Here is a 13891-nt window from a genome sequence, read left to right on the forward strand (position 1 = left end):
TCAGGGGGGTTATGCAGTCAGGTTGCCAATAATAGCTGAGCGCAGGAAGTCTCTCTGAGTCTTCTCTCCGTTTGCCAAACTAAGCAGCATCTCACTTCCCTGTGTTTTCTTGTTCACCCAGCGGTATCTGTGGAAGGAGGAAGAATCTATCCAAGAAGTGGAAGTGCTAAATTCTGTAACAAATTATATACGCTGTGATTCCAGCTCACAGCTGGGTGAGTTCAGATTCCTGCGCTATTCAGCATATTAACAGCTTAGCTGGAATCCTGACATGTAGCCTACCAGGTGCTCTTACAGACCAACACTTAAAAAGGAGTGAAAAAGAAATCTGTCAGCCACTCAGTAACACTATCCTGAGACAAGCTGTGTTATTTAACATGTTCTTTTAAAATCTATCCATTTTCTTGGAGTGTACGGTACTGAATTATTGCAAGTCATATGTTATGTTCCAGTGATCTGCACTTGTCAAAGAATAACTGTTTCTCCAGAGCCAAGTTATGACATCAGTGGCACCTGCCAAAAATTATAGCACAGATCAAATGTGGCATTCAAAGTTTGTGCCCTGTAACCATCTGGTCATTCCATTTGGTGTGTTGCAGACTTCACAAAATGAGACTGTGGGTTTGGGTTTTTTCCCCTTGCCATTAAACTAATTCATTATAGCAGATGTCATTACTCACAAATAAAAATGAGTGACAGGTGAACAGATTTCATCAGTCATTCCTGTCAGTTGGAGTCCTCTTGAAAAGGGGAACCCAGAGGTAAAACTGACACTATTCAGTAATCACTCAAGAAATCCATACTTTGACGGAAGAGGAAGCTACTATTCACTCAAAGTAAGCATTTATATTCTTTTATTTTGGCCAAAATAGATTTTCCCAGCTTATCTGGATTGTTGAATGCATCTAGACAAACATGCATATGCATTTATTTTTCTTCTTCTTAAATCATGTGAATTTGAATAACACTTTCTTCTTCCCTCCATGACCTTGAATACTGTATATTACGGTATACTTTATTGGAAGATAATCTGATCCTGTCTGATTTATAAAATACCAGACGTATCCTGCGTCTGTTTTAATTTACTCTAATCTTAACTTCAGTTATTAACTTGCTATTTCTTCCTATGTCTGGTTTTAGTATTATTAGAACTTCTGTATTACATGTACTTCAACTGAAAGGAAAATCACCAGAAAAGAAACACATAAGGAGATATTCATTCTAATGATGCGTTCTATAGCATAATTTAAAACCTTTTAGAACACAAAGCTTTTTTTCATTATTTTTTAAGAACCATAAACAAGCTTTGAAGTCATATTCTGTACTGTAATAATTCTGTAATGCTGGAAAATGTTCTATGTTTAGGTAAACAAAGCCCAGAGAATGGCAAAAGGAATAGGAGCCAAATTAATGGCCTGACAAAGATAAATAGCTCATGGTCGTGATATGACCTGTGGGACTGAATCCAGTTGAAGTCAAAGATATCTTTCCATTGTTCACACTGATCTTCAAAAAAACTCTGAAGTGACTGTGGACATTATTTTGGAAACATGTTCATCTTCAACATTAAAATTGTCTGAATCCTCAAATACATTGAAAGTGTTAAAGTCAGCTTTATCTCCACCTTTTAGAAATTAAACACTTTTAAGATATACAAAACCAGAAGCTAAATGAAGAATAATTAAAGAGTTTGTTTTTTCAGCAAATATTTTGGAAATAAAATTTTAAAATGTTTGAATATTTTTTATCTTGCTGGTTAAAATACTTTCACATTAAAAAAAAAACAAACAAACAACAAAAAAAACCCAAACAAACAAACCTGAAGTTGGTTTCTTTTTATAAGCGAAACAATTTTATTTTTTAAAAATTATGCGTAATTTAGATTAAACCCTACTTCAACATTTTTCTCAAAATATGTTCGGTCAACAAAATTACTGAATGCATTAAAATACTTCACTCTAAAAAAGCAAAAGACTTTCAGACAATTTCATTGTATGCACAAGTACTGTCTGCATGTAAAATACTGAATTTTTATAGTGGCTAGCTGAAGACATGTTAAATTAATAGACTGAAAAAGGGTAAAAAATGCCTCTTCAAGTTTCAGACAAGATTGCTTCTTTTGCTTGTTTATTTCAGATAAAAATTACTAAAAATAACACTTTTGTTCAAAATATCAGGAGCCATTTCTAACTCCAAAAATCCCTCTGGCAAGAGCCCAAAGTGGAAATATAAAGTGTTCAGAAGAGAAATTACTTGCATTAGATATTTGTTCAAACTCCTTTTTGAAGGATGTCTGAGATTACAGTAATTCAAAACATGTAGACCAGTAAAGGGCTAAGATCAAAGCATTTGGAAACTTCATGATTTAACACCTTTACAAAACACATTCAGCCTGCAGATCAGATTAAAATAAAGAAGGTTGTACCACTGGCTGTTTCCAGTGAATAAACTTGGTGCATATAATAATTTCCAACTAGAAGCAAAATTTTTCTCCCTTGCACTGGAGAGATCTGTTGAAGAAAACCACTCATCATTCACACTTTAAACCTGCTTCAAACATACTCTGGGACAGCAACTCAGAGTTTAAGCCAATGCATTGTATGTAGATGCTGTTTGTGGTTCATGAATGATTGACTGTCTTACAGATTGCTTCATGGCCCTGTGATTTATGGTTTAATTATAAATGCAGTAGATTTTTCTTTTACAGCATTGTTAATTTTGTTTACTAGTACTTCTTCTGGAAATTCTCTATACAATAATAATTTGTTAATATAAAAAATAATTGTGATCAATTATGAATGCTGTAAAGAACTCTTTTGTACACACATACACATATTTCTGGCAGCTCAGCTTCAGAGCTACCAATACATAAACCACTTTAGCCAAGATCAAGTTTCACCTTTATTTAAATGCTGCTTTATTAGCTTGGATCCCCCCAAAAGGAGCCAACTATACTTCAAATGGGTAGGTAGAACTGCACAACCCATACAAATATAGTCACTCCTCAACCATCTTAGTTTGGGTCCCTTAGCAAGGGACTTTACCTTGCACCAATGTTACACACATTTTAGTAGTCCTACATAAGAAAGGTACAGTAGAAATTTCATAACATAAATTTTCAGTCCATAAACAATACCTACACTGACTCAAGTCTTCTGAGTAATAAATTTTGAAGCCAATGAACTTTTGGTTTTACTTATTTTGCTTTCATATTAGTAGAAAAACATGTTAAACCAGCATAACATTAGTAGCCAGAAAGATGCCTCCCCAACTTTAATTTCTCTGGAATGATATCTGGCTATCTGAAATTAAAATAAAGATGATAAGGAACGTCTTTTCCTTGCTCACTTTCCACCCAGGCAAAACTGGTGGAATTACTCTGAGAAAATGTGTTTAAGAAAATCCAACTGCCCAGATAGTTTCTGAACCCTGAGGTTCCTAAGTGAAGAAATCAAGAACAAGTTTGCCAGAATTAAGTCCAATTGTCAGTATAACTCCAATTTATGTTATTGGAACATCTAAAAAGAAAACAGAAAATCACTCAACAACAAAGAAAGATGTTTTCTAGAGCAATAATGACTGTTTGATACAAAGAAAACAAACCCAGAGAATTACTCAGAAGTCCAAACCGAGCTCCTAAGTAGAATATTTTGATTAGATAAAAAGAAGGCATTACACAGTACACATGAACTCTAACCTCTATACATGGATGTTGTAATGCCAGGCTGAAAGAAAGGATACTATCACATATCATAACATAAGAGGTGTTGGTTAACAATGACAGGCAGCACCATCTTCAAAAATCTTACTTCAAGAACCTGTCTTAGCAATACCATGTGAAATATTCACTCTCACTGACATTCTTAAGAACTATAACCAAGTCAAATATTCTTGACTTGCAAAAAGTCTCACAGATATACCAGACTAGCATTTGCAGAAGTACCTCCATCTATTGGTCTGACCACAGCTTCTTCCTCTGAATGGAGCAGCCAAGATTTAAGGCCACCAAAACCCACCTGCACACCCAAAAAATCTAACCAAATTAGAACACAGATAAAGACTGGAGGCCCTTTTTGTATCACTTGAAGAACATCTACTGGAAGTTTAATAATCATAAAAACTTAATCTCTAATGAAAGGTTAATATGTTATGGCAGACACTTACGTGAGGCAAGGCATAATAGAAATTAGAGGGCAAACCTACTCAGACAATTTGTCAGCAGCTTGTATCTGGCTTCTGAGGCAACATGATAATTATCTGAATAGTTTCAAGTGGACAGCTGCTACTGAAAGAAGAACCTTCAAATGGTGAAAAGACCCAGGTGACCTGCTGGTCTGGGAATGATGAAATAATATTCCATCACTCACTGTAACAACCTATTACCAAGGCATTTATTCTAACACTGCTCAAAGGCTAGAGAATTAAGATACTGATAGGGCATGTTCCAGTGCATCCGTGACAAGCATACCTTTCCACAAGATAAAGCTTTAAATAATCCCATTATTTTAGGGCCTCAGAATGAGACAAAAGAGTCTTAAAAGATTACCTGCATTCCCATTTAGACCATATCATTGATAGACAAAACAGGTTTAGCAAAAGTTTATAGTGGAACTGCTGTATCCACACTGGTGTAACAACTGCTGCTGTACAGCTACCTCTTCAGCTTTCCCCGTCCACAGTAAGGGGAACACCAGAAAACTGCTGTTTGCCTCAAAGGAAAATATCAGATTTTTTTTGGTGATACAGCAGCTTTCTCTAACTTTGCTGTGAAAAGTATCCTAACCACTCAAGCATGTCTGATATTCAATTGCATAGGAGGTTTCATTACCTGAACTAATCAGTGCACATTACTACTCCAGTTGGACTGCTGGTCTTCAAGCAACTGAACTTCTCTGTGGAAAAATACTGCATCTGGAAGTGGCAGAGATTTTTCTTTCTGTTAAGCAAGTTTTTCAGCCCAGTCAGACTTAGCACCACATTTAGCAAAACCGTTTGTTATTATTGATCTTTCTAAAAAATGTTTGTGAAAATAATGCCACATATAAAATATTCAATCTAGGACAATGCACTTATGTACCCCTTTAAAATTCAGAATTTTAAAATACAGTATTTGATGGGAAGACCTTGCAAAAGAATGCCTTTGTGTTGCTGTCTGACTCTTCTTTTTCTCTGATCTTCTGCTTAAAAGCATAGCACAAATCAAAGGTTTCCTCAGATTAGCCTACATTATCAAAGTCTTCATAGTAGTTATCAAGGCTAGTTTATAAAGTATGACATTGTCTACGAAGCAGACTCACTAGTACATATCAGGGTCTATGGGGCATTCATTCATCAGCATTACAGGATGGACATTTGGCTAAAATGACAAAAGTGACAGCAGAATATAGATGAACACAAGGAAGCAAGGGATTTCATTGGAACCCTCAAATTATGTGCTGACAGAAAACTCAGGAGCATGGGTCTGTTGTTTTCTTTTAATTTCTTGTGTCATCCTACTTGCTGGAGGGGCTTAGTGGAGGAGATTGGTGCAGGAAATCCTTCTGCGCGTTAGGGTAGAAGCATAGCAGGTTGTTGACACCTTCATAGCAAAGAAATATCTGGCCAGCAATAGATACAGTACATGATGCAATTTTTCTGACTATTTCATTTAGAAATAAACAACAGAACTTAAATTTTCAAAGTATCATTAAGATTTGGTCACCAATGCATATTTGGTTATACCAGCAAGCACTACAGACAAGCTGAGAAGCTAAAAACCTTCTGTTTGAATACTATGCATTTAGCAAGGATAAATTCAACTAATTTCTGTCCTTTTTCTCATTCATTGGAACTCATCTCTATATTTTAATGAGCTCTACTTTTAACAGTATTTAAGACTGAATTTTTATTTGAAATTAAAGAACAAGGTCATAACACAGCTCCCTAGGGCTTCGCACTCCATGTGCTTCAACCTCAACTTAGATTCATAATTCCTCCACACATTTTGTGCTACATATCATTTGGAGCAGTAGAAGGAATCATTTAAAAGCAACCTATTTCCCTTGGATAACAAACATCTTAATCTCTTTTAAAATTACAGGATGTAGAAAAAGGGAAAACCTTTCACAACATCTCATCTGATGAGATGACAGTGACAATGGCACTATATTTGAAAGAATTTTTCCCAACTTCTTCCAAAACCACTTAAAATCTCACACATTCTGAGGCTTCCACTATATTTCAGTGAAATGTGCCAAGTGTAGTCATTACTCAGTAACAAAAATATAGGTTCACCATTTAGCTATCACCCAAGGCCTGTTTCAATGCATTATATTTTGCTTCAAGGCATAGTAAACACCAGTAACCTATTCTTCTCAGGTGACACACTTTATTTTAATAGCATTTCATGAGAAAGAGATTGCAAGGGGCGAAGCAGCACGGTATCTGCCTTAGGTTAATCTCCTGACTGCTATGACCTCCAAATTGCTTTTCAGAAAATGAGCAAGCATACCAGCTTTAGAAGACACAAGATGTGTGGTCCTGATGCAGAAGGGCTGAAGAACTTCTGGGAGAAAGTCATCCAAGAGCAAACTAAGCAAAGAGAATGTGAAGAGTCTAGGTTAAGCAAAAGTGCCCTGAGCAAGTAAGTGGTTCTTTTTCTTTTGCACAATATAGCAAAGCATGTCATCACGTGCACTAAAATAAGGTAACTCCTTATTGTACTGCTTTATTCATAGCACAGATTGTATTCAGGATCTTTGGCACTTTTTCTCTCAAAGCTGCTTGTCTCATATTTCAGTGGCTCTTCTACATGGAAACTCAGACACCCTTCACCCCTGAACCTCATGAGCATTCTTCAAAGGCCTTGGAGCATAGCCACACAAAAATAAAGCACTTTGGCAGTATGGCTTGTGACAGACAGAAAATACCAAGATTTTTATCTGGAATTGGTACAGCTAGTACTAGTATAAAGTAGTATTACATTAAAGGGACAGGCAGACCATCCATTTAATGTGCAGAATCAACAAACCTATAGACTTTATAATTTTTAACAACCTTTCTCATATAATACTGAGGATAGAAACAGTATAATGAGATCTTCCTGTCCCATGGAACACATTTCATTAGCATTTCTGCTACACAACAGATAGTTAAAAAATAAGGCTACTAAATTTCTTTTTTTTTCCAAAACAGTTGTGATTATAGTACAAATACTCAGCACAAGTATGGTAGACTGCTTCAAATAGTTTCTCAACCTGTTGTACCTCAGGAGTTTGAACCAGGGTCTCACACACACTAAGTGAATCCTCTGGCTAACAATGGACAGAGAAAGAGCATAAGAAATATCTGTGACTCTTGTGTTTTTCTGATGGGTTTTCCTGCTGAAATTAACAGAAGTTTTCCTGAATAAACTTTCTTCAAAACTGGGACATTCACATAAATTAATTTGACTTCAACAAACTGAAATGTGCTGGTAAAGGACTGTTTCGTTAAAAAAATTTCCACCTACTCTGACACAAGTTGCCAAGGAGGAAGCTACTATTGTCATTTAAAGAATAAGGAAATCAAGCTCTGTGTAGGCCTTGTGTACCAATAGTCAGATGTAGACAGTGTTGCTCCCATGTAAATGCATCCTACTCCAGTTAGTCAGTAATACTCCCAACCCAAATCACCAAGTTTCTGGAGAGGAAACATACATAATAAAACCCAGGAAAGTGTTCAGCTGCACTGGAAACCTTTGTCACTCTAGCTTCACAAAAAACTACCACAAAAAGACATGGCAAATCAATTGCAATTGGGAGTATAGGTACTATTTTTAACATCACAAAGTTAAAAATGCTAAAAGCGTTCATTTCATTTTTGCTTTCCTCTGAAAAGCAAAAAATATACAGCAAAAGAACTCTGAATATGTCTTAGCTTACATAGCCAATATATCTTAGCAGAGGGGTTACACTTGAAATAGACCCCAAAAAATTCCTTCAAGGTCACTTGACCAAAGCCCAGATTGTTCACAAAGTTCTCTAACTTGAATAAATAAATAAAAACGAAAAATAAATCAGAAGGTCACTACAAAATCTACAGGTTCACGACTTCATGTAAGTCTGGGAGAATTAGGTGGCTCTAAGTGTAGGATAGTGCTCATTCTGCAACACCTAGGACACTAGTTGACAAGGAACACCAGTGTTTTCAATGGTAAATTTTTCCTAATTCATTGCAACAATTGTTTGAGGCTTAACTGTATGCATAAGGGAATAGTGAAGCAAACACAGGGTAAACCAAATGAGAAAAGTTTAAAACACTACCTGAAATCAGATTCAGAAGCCAAAGTAACAGAAGCATTCACATGAAACAACTACTGCTGAATTAGTCTCAGATGAAATCATTGGCAGATTTTTTTTAACACACCAAATGTAATATAAAAACCCATGATGCATTGGGCATTACCATATGATATCTAATCCTATAGCATTGCTGGGTCAGGTGTTTCATAATACAATTTCCTTCAGAAAATTACACATCCAACAATATCTTGCAGTGGTCCCTAGTGGTTTTCTCTTCTGTCTGTACTATACTTGCGCCTTGAAGTTATGTGGCTCCTCTTGCATGTAACATCAATTCCTTTCATTAAACACATACAGGGTCTGTAGAGATTTTAGGTAGGAAATAGTTACCTTATTTTTCTTCAGAGTAAACCCAAATGGGCATATTGACAGATCTTCTTGCTCTTCTCCACAGCATTTTACAGTAAACTTGGGGGGGTTTAGGAGTGTAATTGTATTTTTTTAATTTACACATAGAATGACCTTATTGGATAGATAGCACTTCTGTGTAGTACTGTGAATATCCCAGAGGAAAAAAAAAACAGAGCTCTTCATACTGACAGTATTTCAACAGTTGTTTGACTCTTTTGGAATCCAGCAATGTCAACCACTGATAGCATCAGGACTATCCATTTCTCCCCTGCATTCCTGATCTAGCAAGCTAGAGAGATGTGTAGATGGTAAACAAATACAGGACAAGTGCTATAGTGATGAAAGAGAGGAAAGCTTCAACCCTGCTGAAAAGCCCTAGATAAATTTGAAGGATTTGGCTCAGTACTTGCTAAGTGCTTGTCCTCTCTCCACAGACTCCGCCATGAATGGACTCTGCGGCTGGAAGGACGAGCAAGGCAGGTGCAGGCACAGATGAAAATGCACAAAGAACAGATGATGATGCTGACTATTGAGACTCTTCCCTCACCAGATAAAACCGTTGCTTAAAGTTACTGTGAAAACTCAGAAAGCGTTGGGCCTTACTCTGACCTTTTGCATGCACCTATAAACCAGCAGCTACACTACTGAACAAGGAAAAGGTCAGAATCTGGCTCTTTTCCAGACTCCTACTAGGGCTCCTAATAAGGTTCTACTGAAATTCAGTGCAAAAATAAGGCCACAGTACAATAATCTCAAAAAAAAAAAAAAAGAAGAAAAGGATAGATGAGAAGCAGACACCTTTAATTTCCCATGATATATTATTACTGTGATGCAGCAGGACTTTCTTATGTAACTGCACCTGTTCAGAGTGACAACAACATATTTCTAGGAGAAAAGATCACTTGTTTAATGGGAATAATACATTCAGGCAGCTGCATGCAAAACTGCATATTTCCATTTTCAGAGCTCACAGAGTCTGGCTTAATGCAGATATAAGCTGTTTGCCTATCTTGATGAGCCACAGTGAAGGGAGTTAAGGATTAGTCTGATCAGCTGGACAGAAAAAGAAATATATTCTTAAATGCAACCAGGAAAAAAAAAGAAAAAGAAAAAATGCTTTTCTTATCAACATGCAAGAAGATTTACAGAAATTAATCGTTAAATGAACAGAGGAAAGTATTTTTACGCTCATGGGGTAGGTAAGAAAAAGACTACTGGGGTTATTATGAACCTGTCTGAGAAATGTCAGAGCAAGTGAGTATGAAAGAGAGTTTGAAATAGAAGCAGTGAATCGGCTCATCATAATAGCTTTGCAGGGCATCACTTGCCATAGCTGGTGTGCACTAATCCAAACACTTGCTTTGTTTCACCTTCTTCTAGGTCAGGTAAAATAGAGGAAGGAATAATTAAACACAGGGTAATAATAATGTGCTCTATTTACTTATATATCTATATACCTAAATACCATATCTTTTGGAAAAAAAAACAACAAAAGCTAAACAAGGTTTACTTATTATCTCTTCAATTAATTTCTTCGATATACAAGGGAAGAGTCATAAATCTAAAAAATTATTTTTCTCTAAAACAACATTGTAGAGAATTCAAAATTCTCTATTCCAACACTAAGCCAGATGGAATTTTACCTTGTCTCCCTGTTTGCACTGAAGAAGCAGATAGGAATATATTTGATATATTTCAAAACAAAACAAAATTTAAACCTTTTAATGTTTTATTAGTCTTTTTAAAGCAGCCTTTCATTAAAGCACACACTTCTACAGAATGTTCCCACTTCTACAAAGTGACATTCTCCTATAGAAAAAACATTTTATCACAGAAATATTGTTATTCCATGGAGGACTAAAACAATTAAAGATTTATAAAATATTCTTTGATTATTGAAAACTGAAGGGAATGTAGAGTCACTGTTCTTTCACATTTCAACCCAAAAAACAATTGTTTCTTCCAATGTTTTTTTCTCTATTAGAAAAGCAATGCTGAAAAATAATAAAATTGTAGCTTTTTTTGCCTTTGCAGACTGGTCTCTTTCTCCCATGTTCGTTTATTTCCCACTATTCTCTAAAACGTTCATTTACTACCACCCAAGTTAAACATTATCTCTGGTGAAGAAGATCAAACAGAACCTGAACCTGCTGCCACTTATGTAAAAAACATAGTAGTTCACTGTACTGAACCAGTAGCTAAAGCACATAGGCAGGGCCTATTGATATTGCAAAATGCCAAATTCCCCACTTGTGAAAGGCAGATTTACTAGATCTGCTAACCACTGCTTTAAGTTGTATTGCTACCCACATCAGTGCAGCTTCCCCCTACTCTATGCCAGTGTGACAAGGAAAGATCCAAGGAAAGCTGGCTCAATGAGCATTTATTGCTCTTTTACATCTAGTGTCAACATTTTAAATTATTAGGAACACTGTTATAACAGTATACCTGACTGTTTATGAAGTATTTGAAGACAGAGGAAAAAGACCACACCAGTAGGTGCAATCCACACACAGTAATTCTCAGCACTCCCCTGAGAGAGCACAAAAACCAGCGTGGGTCTCTGAGCAGCTATTCCATCAAGAGCTTTGCAAACAGACAGCAGTATATTGACTGCATGCTGGAAGAATGTTGCAAGTATTGTTTATCTTCACAAGAATATGGAACCCATTTCAGAATAGGTTTCTGAAACATCTACTGCAGCAGAGGGTATACCACAAGTGTGAAAGACTAAAATCCTCCCACTCTTAGTCAAAACCAGCTCTTTGTAAGTCGCTTAAGTGTGCATGCATTAGTCATGCTTACCTATTCTAACACATATTTTTCAGGGCAGCAGTATCTCGGCACCTCCATGGTATTGAACAGCAGATGCTTTCTGTTCCCAAGTGTGGGTGTTCAACCATTTTTCACTGCTCCTGCACATACAACTAGACTTAGAAAAACAATCAAGTGTTAGAAATAATAAAGTCTAGCAGCCAGATATAGCCAGATATGCTGCTTGAATATTGCAAAGCTAAAGGCAGACAATAAGGTGACAGGGAAAGTTTTGTCCTTTTGCTTTAGTTTTTGAGTTGGTGAATTCACGCCTGAATTTAGGCATTTCAGATATGCCTGAAAGCGTCAAGCCTAGGTTTCATTATAAAAACAAGCAAACAGAAGTCAGTTCAGGTTGAATTCTTGTATTAGAAAACACCTGCCTCATTCATACACAAAGACCCCACTGATAAAACAGCATATCCAGTGAGCATAAGCTGCTGGGAGAGTAGGCCCTTTCAACCAAACACAGCATTTTTTATCTCCCTTGTCTCTAGTTCCCCTCCTCTTTCCAAAGGAAAAAAAAAAAAAAAGGAAAAGAAGAATCAAATGAAAATTCATATTACAGTAGCCATATTAGAAAAGTTGGACTAGCTATTTCAGAAGAAAAACTAATTGCCCAGACTTTTTTTCTTAGAGTTTATTAGTTTGCCTAATAAAAAAAAGAATTGGAATTGAACATCAGTTAATTTGCATAATCACTACCACCCTGCACTAATAAGACGCTACCATGTCTTACAACAGCACATAAGCCAGTCCAGCACTTCCCTAAGCCAGCAAAGAACAACTAAAATTGTATAGGAGAGGTCAGAGACTAAAAGTTTTGGTCATGGGACTTTAAACATGTGATATATGATGCAATAGGTGGGGATCATATCTATGAGCTAATGCACTTAAACTGGCACACTGAGGGCAGTTGCAGAACACCCACTTAGCATTGCCTGAATTTATGTGCATGGCAATAGTGTGAGCACATACTACACTCATTCACATGCTTACTCCCAAGTTCTGTGTCTGATCCAGGAACCAGTGACTAATTTTTGAGACACCACAAGACCTGCTTTCTTAAACTGTATCTGAGCTGTGGTCAGTTACTAAAGCTGGGCTTACTCAAATCGAGGCAGTCAATAGGGTGAATACAAATGACACTGAGCTGCAGTCTGACTCCATTCTGACACCATCCAGAAACACTCACACAATCAGTTACAGGTAAGACCTTTAAATAAATAGCAATTCAATAACTGTCAGCTGCTGCACCTGAATTAGCACTTAAATTCAGGGCAGGAGAGTTTCTTCAAGTGAACCAACCCCTTGATTGTCTGCACTCTACCACGTATTGGTTTGGGTCACAGAGCAAATGTAATGCATGCAAATTAGAATTCTTTCAAAGGAAACTAAGCCAGACCAGAGGCCATGCTCTAAATGCACACCAAAGGGTGCTATCCTCTAAAGATCTGAGGAAAGCATTAACTCTTCAGACAGTTTTGAGACACTTGCATAGGTGGGATATTTGGTCCAACTAACCAAAATACATTGAGTCTGACATAAACTCCTGCACCATGATTAGTCTAAGATAGGGAACTCAGCAGCAGTCACTTGATCTGCTGAGTTGCTGGTAGTGTGCCGAGTCACTTGCTAATGTAGGTGAGCATAATACAATCAAAACAGTGGAGATGGGATCAAAGCACATTCATACATTTCATGTAGATCTAAAGGTGGACCTTAGCAGATGCAATGACTGAGCTCAGGAATCACAATTCACTTGTACAGCCATGCAGATGTGCTAGCATGCATAACTATGCACAGCTTGGTCAACCATTCTGCTGGAGCTGCATGTTGTTGAAATAGAGGCTACCCACACTAGAATAAAACTTCGCATAGATCTGGCTTCTGGAACCATAAACCAGCCATGTGTGGTACAGTTCTACAGTTAAATGATAGAAATATGAGGATAATTACCAATCTCCTAGCCCAAATGTTCCTCCTAATTACAAACTGATAGTGTCCTGAGGGATGCTGCTCTCTACTTCGCCTATTAAACAGCACTTGACTGGGGCTTCACTGCCACAGTGTGAATAAGGAATAGTAAATCACCTAAAAGTACCTGTGGATTGAAAAGGGCATCTGTAGATAAATGAGGATGAAAAAAAGGGTAGATCTAGAATATGTTATACATCCTGAGGACACTTCCCTTCATGAATTAAGCATTACTATACCATGTATTTCTTACAGAGAAGGGCAGGAGTTATGCATGGTATTATATATTTGAGAAAAAATTGCATACAAAACCTCAGTACTCAGGACTGACAATAAAAAATTCTACTTATTTCTCCTATTTCCCATCTATTTAATTTGTGTGTCAGGATTTTAAATATATTTCAAGCTAAGATGGCCACAAGTCAGGG

The 13891-nt window shown here is 36.8% G+C and overlaps 1 protein-coding gene across 1 annotated transcript; it reads left to right on the top strand.

Moving 5' to 3' along the window:
- The first annotated feature begins 571 nt into the window (after positions 1-571).
- On the top strand, positions 572-9445 carry LOC130608515 (protein FAM240B-like). The gene is made up of 3 exons (XM_057426464.1): positions 572-836; positions 6474-6622; positions 9107-9445. The coding sequence occupies exons 2-3, from the start codon at positions 6477-6479 to the stop codon at positions 9237-9239; spliced, it is 279 nt and encodes a 92-aa protein (XP_057282447.1). The 5' UTR covers positions 572-836; positions 6474-6476; the 3' UTR covers positions 9240-9445.
- The last annotated feature ends 4446 nt before the right edge of the window (positions 9446-13891 follow it).

This window comes from Pezoporus wallicus, unplaced genomic scaffold, assembly GCF_028554395.1.
Source record: "Pezoporus wallicus isolate ANWC-B61680 ecotype Strahan unplaced genomic scaffold, APGP_CSIRO_Pwel_v1 contig_7162, whole genome shotgun sequence".
NCBI classification, from domain to species: Eukaryota; Metazoa; Chordata; class Aves; order Psittaciformes; family Psittacidae; genus Pezoporus; species Pezoporus wallicus.

Bases quoted from the DNA above. Each gene is read 5' to 3' on its own strand.
- LOC130608515 (XM_057426464.1), top strand. From the start codon at position 6,477: ATGAGCAAGCATACCAGCTTTAGAAGACACAAGATGTGTGGTCCTGAT. The intron at 6,623-9,106 runs GTAAGTGGTTCT...CTCTCTCCACAG, and splicing joins AGCAAAAGTGCCCTGAGCAA to ACTCCGCCATGAATGGACTC.